This window comes from Rhea americana, unplaced genomic scaffold (assembly GCF_003343005.1).
Source record: "Rhea americana isolate MKP2758 unplaced genomic scaffold, rheAme1 scaffold_128, whole genome shotgun sequence".
NCBI classification, from domain to species: Eukaryota; Metazoa; Chordata; class Aves; order Rheiformes; family Rheidae; genus Rhea; species Rhea americana.
In genome coordinates this window covers 370,005-381,890 of record NW_028185350.1, presented here as the reverse complement: position 1 = coordinate 381,890, position 11,886 = coordinate 370,005, and the positions used below count along the sequence as shown (strand labels likewise).

At 40.3% G+C, this 11,886-nt stretch overlaps 2 protein-coding genes across 3 annotated transcripts in view; one reads left to right on the top strand and one right to left on the bottom strand.

Moving 5' to 3' along the window:
* Positions 1-633, bottom strand: part of SPRING1 (SREBF pathway regulator in golgi 1) — a 9,742-nt gene extending 9,109 nt beyond the window's left edge. The window contains exons 1-2 of the mRNA XM_085326110.1: positions 496-633; positions 160-248 (exon numbers count right to left, since the gene is read on the bottom strand). Of these exons, the coding sequence (XP_085182236.1) occupies positions 160-248; positions 496-633 (227 nt within the window). The remainder of the gene's footprint in view (positions 1-159; positions 249-495) is intronic.
* RNFT2 (ring finger protein, transmembrane 2) overlaps positions 290-11,886 on the top strand; it is a 29,809-nt gene continuing 18,212 nt past the window's right edge. The window contains exons 1-6 of one of the 2 annotated variants that reach the window (XM_085326131.1): positions 290-345; positions 2,116-2,563; positions 5,395-5,873; positions 6,368-6,444; positions 8,264-8,364; positions 11,322-11,475. In XM_085326131.1, the coding sequence (XP_085182257.1) occupies positions 2,481-2,563; positions 5,395-5,873; positions 6,368-6,444; positions 8,264-8,364; positions 11,322-11,475 (894 nt within the window). In that variant the 5' untranslated portion in view covers positions 290-345; positions 2,116-2,480. The remainder of the gene's footprint in view (positions 346-2,115; positions 2,564-5,394; positions 5,874-6,367; positions 6,445-8,263; positions 8,365-11,321; positions 11,476-11,886) is intronic. The other variant, XM_085326132.1, reaches the window with a different exon arrangement.

Genomic DNA, 11,886 nt, shown 5'->3' with positions numbered 1-11,886 from the left:
CGAGGGGCTCGGCGCTTCGCGGCCGGCCGGCCTGAAGGCCCCGCGAGGGGTTCGGTGCCAGGACCCCGTTGGATCTCCTGCAGTGCTRCGCGTGTGAGGCGTCTGCGATCTCCTGAGCGTCCCGCTCTCCCGCCCCGCATCTTGCGTCTCTGGTTAGACCTGTTRTCCAGGTACTGTTGAAGTGACCAGGCGTTGTAAGATGAAACCCCCAAATCTGGAAAAGGCTCAACAGTGCTGAAGTTGGATGCCTTTTGGAACAATGTCCATTTAAGTCATATCTGACCTTAAATCTGTAGGACTCTGTAGGAGATGTAGGTTACATCTCATGACAGTGTTGCACCTTCGGTACGTAGCATTCGTGTCGCTGCCCCCTTCATGGCTGATGCCCYGTAGATCTGCACTGTATTCTGAAAGCTGGTTTCACCCTGTATGACAGCCTAGTAGACTGCTAGCGATCTGGAAGGGAGTGAAGGATTTTCCAAGCCTCAGATTTACCTTCTCACTTGACTCTAGTCTCGGCTCATAGACGARGAAGGTGAGCGGGTTTCTTTTTAAGCAGTGACCCCAGAGTTGTTCACTGGTAGGGCAACYTAGCCTGAGTGGATCAACCTGGGATCTTGGCCATTTTGTCATACCTTAATTACTGTTTTGATTAAAAAGGCGTAGTATTAGATACTCACCTGACAGAGATACTGTTARGCAAGGATCAGTTCATATTTACGGCAGGGAAAAAGTAAAAGGTTCCTGCAGTACTAAGTGTAAAGTAACAATCTCTGGGCAAATATTTAGTATCTTTGAAATATGTATTCTTACTTTAATTTGTTTTGACTCTTAAAGCATAGCACAGATTGAAGTGTATATTTAGAAAGATTAAAACCCTGTTGGGCATTACAAGATTGTAATTTGTAGTGTTGGTAACTGAGAGTGTCAGAAAACTTTGTTTAGAGTTAAATTTTTGGTGCATATGATAGCCTACCTGTGCCCTCCCTATGAAAAACTGTATTTTCTCTGCCATATGTGATTGTCCCAATTTTTTAYGTACATTGACATTGGTGTATTTATGTTACTCTCAGGAAGATGTCCAGAGTTGGAGTCACATTCTTCTGTGAAACACTTTGGGAAGAAAGATGCCATCCAATATATTTCTTTAGTCTTTGGTCCTGCCATTCATAAATGTGCAGATGAACTTCCGTGCTTGTTGCTTGGTAGCCACAACTCTCTGTTTATGCACTCTGAACTGCATGATTTGGGCTTTAGTAGGGGATAAATTTTGAATTTAATGCAGTTTTGCATGGGCTAATGGATCACTGGGAGTATAGAATACAAGTAAGAATGTAAAGATACAGGGAAAAACTTAAATATGGATGGCTAGGAAATGTTACGAGAATCAGAGTCCTTACAGCATACAGATGGAGGGCTACATGTTTATTTATGTACATYTATGCCATATGAAATGTCCTGAATAATGTAACTTTCGATATTCAAAATCCTTTTACATTTTCTTCAGTAGCTATAGAAGTCCAGCATGGAATAGGATCAGATTACAATATTTAAAGTATCTTCTCTAAATCTCCTATGATGTGCCTGTGGACAAACCACTTGCAAAAATAGCCCATGCCTTAGTTTTTATATGATTAATATAACATTTAACTTGTCTAAGACTGTTTGCTAAGTACTCTGTGCAGTGCTTTGATTACAACGATTCTCTGCTCTTTTATGCTTTTGAATTATCTCAGTTTTTAAAAGTGTAATGTATTTGAGAGGTTCCCTTAAAATTAGAACTTGAAACAAGAGATTTAAATAACTGAATCACTTCTCTTTGTTCTAGAAAAAGTTCCTGAAGTTAATACAGTTTCAATGCCTTTTCATTTCCCACATCAGATTCTATTTGAGCTGACAATTCCAGAATGAGTGGAAGAAGAACATGTGATCTTTTGCACATGTGCATAGTATTTATGACTATTGTGCAGCATTTGCTAATGGCAATTTTATGGTTTAAAATGAATGGGTTGCTTATTTTAAAAATATTGTCATGACTTGATTGTATTTTTCCATTAAAAATGTTTCTATTCTTTTTTTTACCTCAATTTTGCTTTACATTACGAATTTCTTCAGAAGAGGAGGAAGAAGAGATTTCACTTYTGAGAGCTCATGTTGATTCACATGTCACATCTAGAGCTATGCTGTCAGTTGTCCTGAAGTTCCTTTCCAGACCATGTCATCCTGTCACTCTACAGTCCTTGTAACTGCTACATACTGCAAAAGGAGATCTGACTGATTCTTGCCCTGCTTGGGGACCAGTTTCTGTGTGCTTTTGTTCGCTAGTTGGAAGTTGTTCCTTCAGCAGTCTACTGAAAACAAATGCAAACTTGAGGTGCTCTTCATGCCAGCCATGTCACTAGCTGAACGGGTTTCACAGCCCTCTGACTCTGTGGGCCTCTGTTACTAGTCACACTGGGAACTTTTGACCTACAACGTTGATGTTGAGCGTTTTGTGTTTTAAGGTTTTGAGGAAAATGCAGAGACGGCATAGCAGCAACACTGACAGCATTCCTCCTGAAAGGTAAATATTCTTCTCTCTCCCATTTTCCTCTCTAGAAACCAATGTTCTGATTTAATTTTATAGTGTGTTTCATGATTTTAGAAGACAAAAGCTCAGAAGTCAGAAAGGCCTGTACTTCCTATATGTGTAACAGGGTCAGGCTTTCAGCTTAAGTTTAGGGATGGATGGGCTTTTCTCCTTCATGTCATTTTTTGGCTGCTGCTAACTGCAGCATTTCAGATGTGATGATCCAGTGTGGCACATCCTACCCCATAATCCTTACAGTTTACTTACTGAGACAGGATGTTTTGCCTTACGGAGCTCTGCAGTAGAGATTCATGGTGCTGTCCTGTGGGGGTCCTGAGCACTGTCAATCTGAAAGGATSAGTCTGCAGGGACAGAGGCTATCTATATTTCTTGTTGTAAATATGTTCAAAAAGTCTACTGGTCTGAAGCTCCCAATTAGTATGACTTAATAGATTATAAAAATTTTGGATGATCCTTCACATCATCCCAGAATCTGTATCTAGCTTCACATAGGTAAATATTTTGAAGTAGAATGCCCCTAATTCATTTCTGTAATTACAGCATCAGTAAAAGCAGGCTTGCAACTGTTGTTGTTCTGGCACTAAATATTCCCTTGTGCTTTCRCAGGACTAGTGCATGAGTTGGTTTTTTTTTCTTTCTCTCTAAAGAAGAAACTAATCTAATTACTCTAAGACAAAGATGGAGCTAACAAATTTCATTGCTCTGGCTAAGCTGARATAGTAAGTGAAAGATTCTGATCGCAAGCAGTCGCTAAATATTTCTTAGTGTTTTTTTGCAGGTAGAGATGAAGGTTGATGTCGTGGCCACTTCTAGTATGGTGGCACTCTTAATTTCAAGGCAAAAGAAAGCCATCTTGAAATCGCGTTCACCATGTTTCTGCCCAATCCTCAGTGCAGTCTGTGGGGTTTATACCAGCAAGCAAGCTTGGAGCTTGAGAGGCATATAAATATTGCGTGGACTCTCTCAAATGTGGTGTAGAGCACTTTGAGTCAGTATAGACTTTTATGGCACTTCAGGATCTGCTTGAATAGTTAAAAAATATTCAGGATAGAWATTTATTATTAAAGGTAAATGTCAATTGGTTTTCATAAACACATCAGTATTTTACTAGGTAAATACATATTGTCATACATTTTAGTATTTTAGCTGTAGAATGAAATTCGGGTGCCGCTAACAACATGGTCTTCACTTCTGTTGACTTTAGTGGAGTCACAGTTTTATCTGTGTTTATACATTTCCAAGTATGTGCCTGATGAGTTCCTTCCTGCTGAAACCGTAATCACATATCCTGGTAGTATTGTTCCAAATAATGTTGATACATTTGTCTGTAATGCTGAGTCCCACCCAGTATGTTTGTCATGTTCCCAAATGCAAGTGCAGATCTGTCAGTTTATTATCTCTGTCTTGTGTGTACATCCCCAAATTGTAACATTAAGTGTAAAATCCGAGATCTGTCTCATGAATATTTTGAACCAGAGATGGGTGTGCAGTATCTTGTTGACTTGATTCCTTGATGGAGCCTGTGGAGAGACATTGGGAATGGGGTGTAGCTATATAAAAGCCTTATTAGGAGTTTGTATAGTGGGAAGGGGTGCCCGGAGAGGATTGAAGCTAATTCCAGAGTGAGATGAAAGGCAGTGCTCTGTGCCATGTAAGAGGCCTGGGGAGGCTTTTGAGCTCATGGGAGAGAGAGGATTAAGGTCCCTGTATGTGCCTGCATGTGCTGTCTCAGCTTGTGATCACTATTTCTGAAGTTAGAGATCTCCAGGGATTAAAATCAAGAGAGACTTCAGCTGTACAGCACATGTCTTATTTGTGGGCTTTGCTTGCTGCACTTTATTAAAGCTTTACTCTCCTTTTGCTATTTAGAGAAGTATTTGCTCTCTGCCAGGTGTTCGAGTGCCTAATAATTGTTCTGCTTATTACCTACATTGTTCCCTTTGGTCCACACTTTCTGTGTATTCATTTCAGTACCACAATATTAAGTTCAGGTGAACAAAACACATTTTCTATTTATATTAGAAGAAAGATATCCATGACTTCTGGAATTTGGCTATGAGCTATCCCAAAGGCTCAGGAAAGAATCAGTGTCGGATCGAATTCTGCACAGTGTCTAGTAAATTGGGTACCACCGTATCGAATTTCCTGATAACATAATAATACAACAATTTACTTCTCTTGGCCCATGAACACATTCTCCGTGTATAATGTAGGGTTAGCTCAAGCTCATTGCACAAGCAGCTCTCGACACTTCTCTTCCCCAGTTAACTCTGTCTCTCATTTGTGTTACTCAGTGGTGGGCAAGTGGTGATCATTTCTCAGTAAAGATGGAAGATCTTGGGGGCAGGTCATTTCTCTGAGTTCGTCTGATTATCTTATTTGTATATGATGTGGCTTCTGTTGATGGCACTGTGTAAAAATGTGTATTTTTATGTATGCTGTGCATTTAATATTAAAATCATTATAGAAGATGTTGAATTTTGCATTGGATAAATTCTTTGCTTCTTCCAAAAGTAAAGGGAGCTTTTGGGAACTTTCTGATCCTTAGAAGAAGGAACTGGTATATTTTGACCAGTAGTTTAGAAGAGCTCTGACCTTATCTCAGGTATCTAGCTGCAGGCTTCTAGCGCCGGACTTTTCAATAGTAAATAAAGTGCAAAGTGTCTGTCATCTGGATACCTATATATTCTGACACAGTGATGTAACTGTTAGTTGACTAGAGTCAGGAGTGGGCTAAAGGGCTGAGAGGTTCTGCAGCACTGATTTTTATTTAATTACTGTTCTTTTATGTCCTTCCATTACAGAAACCGAAGCCAAACAGTCAGTTCTGAAACCAGTGTGGATGAAAGCGGAGTTTTTGAAAGTCTGAAGGCTGAAGCTTCTTCACCACAACAGCTGTTCTCAGGCCTGGCAGGTATCCCTTCGGGGACCATCACAGCCACCCCGTTCCAGGCAGGTTTGGTTCTGGGGTCTTCAGCAGGAGGTGGGGAAGTATTCATTCAGATGCCAGCCCCAAGGGAGGAAGGGACCAGCCGTGCAGAAGGAGCTCCATTTCACCACCGGCAACAGCCCCATCATTTCCACCATGGCCATCACCGGGGTTCGTCTCTACTACACATGGCAGGAGGGGACCGCCACGGGCACGCTGAGGAAGGCAGTGATGAACAGACTGGCACTCCAGCCCCAGCTCTTTCAGAGTTAAAAGCTGTGATTGGTTGGCTGCAGAAGGGCCTTCCCTTCATCTTGATCCTCCTGGCTAAAGTTTGTTTCCAGCATAAGCTTGGTAAGCATCTGTCTGTTGGGATTTTTTTTAATTTTAAGGCTATTAGAGCCTGCTTAGGAAGCTTTGTCTTGCTGTGATGTCCAATACAATTATTCCTGTGACAGTATCTAGAGGTAGTCTAGCRTAAGAGGGACATATTCAAATGGATGGGGTAACTAGCTCCTCTTTCTTACTCTGCTTCTAATCCAAGCAGTTATTAGTTGGGTCAGGCCTAACATACGAAAGATCAAATCTTTTCCATTTTTTGCCATTATGGCAGAGTGTCTGTATTGGGATGTATCCACTGCAGTAGTTTTGTTTTGGTTTAGTTCAAATTTGAACTTAAATGAGTACAGATTGCTCTGTTTTAGTGGCCTACAAATTTTAATTACCAGTGGATCCAGGATATCATCCACTTACTTTTCTTCTAAGCTTAAGCTGCTAACATCAAATGATTTAGGAGTGAAGATCCTCCTACTCAGCCTTACATACTCTGATAGTGTCTTTCCCTGCAGGGATTGCTATGTGCATTGGTATGGCCAGCACATTTGCATATGCCAACTCAACACTCCGTGAGCAAGTTGCTTTGAAGGTGAGTACAGTATCTTATACTGTGATGCTCTCAACCGGCATTGCTCTTTACATACAAAATAATATTCATGTTGAACCTTCTCTTGCACTTTAGGGATGAATGCCATTAAATGGATACAGATTTGTTAGAACAAGAGTATGCTGACATAATCCTTGCTTCCTCTGTCTGCTTCTCCTCATTCGTGCTCTCCCACAGCTTATATCTTGTGAAAGTTTGACAGAACAGAAGGAGGGAGAAAAAAAGTTAGGAGAATTGTAATATGCTTCTGGCTCTTCTGCTGACAGGATGTACCTCTTCAAGTAGTTCTCTGTACCTCAGTTTCCCATTTCACAGCAGAAGTGATAAAATCCATTTCATTAGTTTATGATGAAATTTAGTTTATTAGCATTTAGATAATGTTTTGAGATATTCAGCTAAAAGAATTTGTAGATGTATTACTCTTCACTATCTTTTAATACTTTCTTGATACTCTGTTTAGAATATAAAGAAACTGGCAGATCATTTCAAGTCTTAAAATTTTTAGTGTCAGCAGAATACTTCAACAGCACTACAAGCACAGAACTAGAATTGCTTTTCTGTATAAATGACATGGGTGGCACAAATGTGTACTTATATGTATCAGCAGCAGTGAAATAAATATGATACAATGCTGAATAAGCAGATAAATTACACAATCATGTAATAGATTGTTGTTGCCTTGCACTTTGCACCTCTGTCTTGCCTGCACTGTGTCCATTAATCTGTCTGCTTTAAATCTTAACCTAACATCTGTGACTGCTGAATAGCTACAAAGAGCTATTTTCTTAATAAATCAGCCTACAAGAAAAATAGTTTTTTCCTCTCAAGAGTAAACTTTACTCTCCAATTTACACTGGGCCAAGACCCAGGACAAGACCTACAGTCTTCCAGCTTCTGCCTATAATGTTCCTTGTTTTCTGAAATGCATAATGTGCACTTTTTCTGACCTGTAATTATTTCCTGAAACAAAAATGTATGGTCTAGAACCTCTTTGCATTCAAATAACATTCGTATGTGCTGCATGTGATGATAAGTTATGTTATATTTAATTTAGCAGTGCCTTCTTTTAGGTAACTTTGGATGTATTTGTAAAACACTCCTTTCATGAAGTGCCCTTCTGGACAGGTGAAAGTTGAAAATTATAAATTGAGGGGTTATTTGATCAGAAAATGGTAATCACTGATTACAGGTAGGCAAAGGAAATGTGCAGGTGGCTCTGATGCCACAGAAACCTTTCACGTGTTTTAACAWGCAAAAAAGCCAGGCGTGACCATCAAGCCACTGGGAAGGGAGATCTTTTCCCTCTTGCATTGTCCGGGGCTCCTCCTGGTGTCAGTGTGCAGGTGGGGGTGTGCAATGCTGAGTGCAGGACAATAATATGACACTTCTCAGGGTCCCCAGGGGGATAAGGGTACAATAAGGCCCTGGTATCTCCTGGTAGGGCATGTCAAGCTGAGTTTTAAATATCAGTAGAATTTGAATATCCCAGGAAGAATACCAACCTTGAAAACTGTGTTCTGCAAGTAAGGCTGTCATTTTCAGCAGTGTATTTCCATTAATTTCACTGAAGTTGTTTCATGTGAAAAGGTTGGGTGAGTGAGAGACAGTTGTGTTTGTGTTTGTACATGTCTGTACCTAGCAGCCTATTTCTGAGACCTAGTCTTGTGTAAATAACTAATTACTGAATGTTTAGTTGTATGTTTGAGTCCCCTGGGTTGGTTTTGCATTTTTCAGCAGTCAAAGGCTCAGTGCAACCCTTGAGACTTTGAATTTATCTACTCTGCTTCTTGTTCTTGCTCAGGAGAAGAGATCAGTATTGGTTGTCTTCTGGATCCTGGCCTTTCTTACTGGAAACACCTTCTACTTGCTTTACACATTCAGCTCACAGCAACTGTACAACAGGTGGGCAAAATTTACATTGTGTGTGATGGAAGCAGGTGATAATTGCTAGAGAGGAAAAGAGGAAGTCTAGTTTTTCTCACTCATTTGGAGCAAACGTGCATTCTTATGGTATCTGCCATCTTTGTTACAATTTTGTAGTATCTTTGGATGGAGGAGAAGAGCATGGGGGTAATTTTTACCAAGGGACTATGCTCCTATCAATAAATGACATAAGCAGGGACTAAATGGGCCAGGTGATGTTGATCTGCCACAGTGTTGCTTCTTGAAACATATATGCTTGTCATTTTCATGTGTATCAAAGGAGGACGGATAGTTTTTCATAATAGAACTTCCAAACTTCCATTTTGACTGCTGTGACTGAATATAAAGGGTGGGTGTTGGAAGCAGATCAGAAAGCGATCAACTGATTTTTCTCTTCCTGTAATTTTTATTTTCTCTGCAATATATCAAGCTTTTAGTCTATTACTGGACAAAAACTGGACATGAAGTAGTAATGTTTTACTTCAGTGTCCTCAGGTCTTAGAGGCATTTGGATCTAGGGTAATTAATCTGCACTTTAAATTAAAATTAAACCTATTCTCAAGTATAGAAAATTTAATATTCAAGGATTTGATTCAATACTATCTCTGCTTATTATAAAGGAGGGATTAAATAACAAACAGGAACAGACCTTAAATAAAGGGATGGCATTAGAATAAATGGGATGAAATGGAGCAATATGAAATGCAGTTAGTTAAAAAGGTAGTTTTGATACTAATATTTAATACCATATGAATTATCCTCCCAGTGAAAATTGTATTTGTCCCATTGAAGGGGACATTTAACTTCAGACTGAAAATACTTCCTCGGCAAATGTAACGTATAAAACATGCGTTAGTTGAGTTGTGGCTAGATGTCTCCAAGGTGTTTTTTTCTGTCTGTAGTTGATATAATTGCTTTCCAGCCTCTTTCCAGCAATACTATCTGTGCAGTGGAAGAGTCAAGGTCTGCTCACAGCCCTGGTATCCTTTGAAACTGCATATAATGCRGTTGGTTTTAGTCATTTGAAAGCTATGTGTTAAACTGCTCTGTAAAGGAGAAGAGTAGCATTTCTGTTTTTCTACTACCCCTTCACCTCTAAATTATTTTAGTTTGAAAAAGTGAAAAAGTCTGGTTCTCAGATGAGAAGGCTTGTATGTGTGGATCATAATGATAGATGGTGAGCTATATGACACTCTGGACAGGGTTTGTGGGAAAGAGTGCAAGAGAAGAAACAGGTATGGGGAAAGTGTACTACAGCATTAAAAAGAAATTTGCTTGCAACACAGGGAAGCCATGGGGCTCTAGAAAGGAAGAGTGAGAAGTCAGGAGGCTCATAAGGTTAAGCACATAGACGGGAATAGTTTAAAATAAAATAGTGTAAAATAAAAAGGTTTCAGCAAGTTGGAGCCATCTTACAAACTGTTTAGGGAGTAGTTTGTTTACAGTCAACAGTAGRCAGTGGCTTCACTGAAAAGCCCCATTCCTACAAGTGGTTCAGGGGTGCCTGCCGTGTGGTGGTTGGGCTTGTGGATCTAGTGCTTGCTGTGTTGGGACCTGTGCCCAATTCACCAGGCAAGCCTGTGAAGCTAGAAACAGCTATTTCATTTTTGTTTATTTTTTATTTCCTGATTTATTTGCTTTTTGTTTGTTTCGAGCCCATGATTAGTAGTAAAGTCTCTGATTCTGTTTCTGTTTTTAGGGTTTAATTTTACCCGTTGTGCTGTGCCAGTGTTGTGAGTATTTTAATTCATGCTCAGGCTTTTTGTTCTGGGTTGGTTATTTTACTTTCTTTTTTGTTAAGCTTTTGCTTTTTACCATGAGGCTTTAGTAGGCAAATATTCTGAACAGAAGTCCMTTTCTTCAGCTCTGAGTAGGGTCCTGACCTCATTGCTGCTCAGGTCAGTAGCTCTGGCCCATTACTGTATGAAATACTGGTATCCTTGATTCAGCTTCCTTAGGGAGCAAATACTAAGTTCAGTGTCCAACTTCAGTTGCTGGGGGAGAGTAGGAGCACATTATTCTGCTGCTRCTCTTGATCTGGTGTTGGCTTACCTGCCCCAACTCTGTTCCAGCTGGAGATGCTGGGTAATAATTACAGTGTCTCTGCAGCAATAGCAAGTTTGGCCCTTCCTCAGTCCCAGTGAATGGAGTTATGTAGGGGCACTACCTTTCCAGAGTGCTGGCTCAAGTAAGAGATGCTAATTAACACAGCTCAGCTCTTGATCTACTTCAGTAGACCAAGATGAGCCACTGTCAGGGCACAGCACTCTCCTGAAGCCCTGGCCTTTTTGCCATGTCTAGTACTGGGTTTCCTTTGTCACTCACTTATTTCACATGTGTGAATAGCTTAGAGTTGTAGCAACTGCTGCCCCTAGAGCAGTTCTGCTTGTGGCAAGCCCTCCTCTATGGTGCAAGACCAGACCGCAGAGTATGGTGGTCTTGAGTTGACCATGAATTCCYTGTCCAAGGAATGACAGTTGCTGATGACAGGGACTTCAAGGAAGAAGGTGTTTCAGGTCATTCTCTGGCTGTTAAAATAGAAAGATGTAGGTGGGTGGGCTTTCACAATCAGGTATGTAAGAGCAAAGCCTATGAACTAAAGGCACTACTGTTAGTAGTTAGAACAAAACTTTTTTCCAGTGTGAATTGCAAGGCTTAACTTTCATAGCAGACTTTTACAAGTTTGAGTCTGATTCTCTCATAATGGGCAAATCTGCTGACCTTGGTAGAAATGGGCAAGAGCAAAGTCAAGAGGCCTACAGGAAACATGGGGCTAGTTTACATGTCTTACTCGTGTTCCCATGAGAACTTGTACTCAGGTTCAGCAGAGCTCCTAGGCCTTCTCTAGCTAGCAGTGAACAGAGCTAGTGTCCAGAAGCCTCTGTGAGGTTGATACTACCTTGCTGATATTTGAGCCTTGCTGTTATGCCTTTCAGCCTTATATTTCTGAAACCTAACCTTGAGAGGCTGGACTTCTTTGACCTAATGTGGATTGTTGGGATCACTGACTTTGTACTGAAGTATCTCACCATTGCACTGAAATGCCTAATTGTTGCCTTGCCTAAGATCATTCTAGCTGTCAAATCAAAGGTAAGAGTTTCTTTTCTTCTTACTTTGTGTCAGATAGGATCTGTTTGTTGAAATTGTGCTTCCTAGTTGATTACAGATGTTCTCTGATCCTTGTCTTGGTGTACCTAGTAGAAGACAAACCTCCACAGATCACTTCTCTTGCATGGTATGTAAGGTTCAGACAAATGGATGTTTGCAGCTCTCTGTGAAAGGAAAGAGAGAAGTAAGGTTTATAACTAGCATGAAGCAGTCTCCAATACTGTAGGCTAGGGTCAGTTTGTGTAACYTGGCTCAGGCTGAACAAGTTTTTTCTTATTTTGTAAGTTCCAACAAACAGTAGAATAATAAAAAAATCGTATGCTTTGCTAATATGATTATCTACCGGATAATTATATTATACACCTATGGATGTTTGATAATCTCTTATCTTTA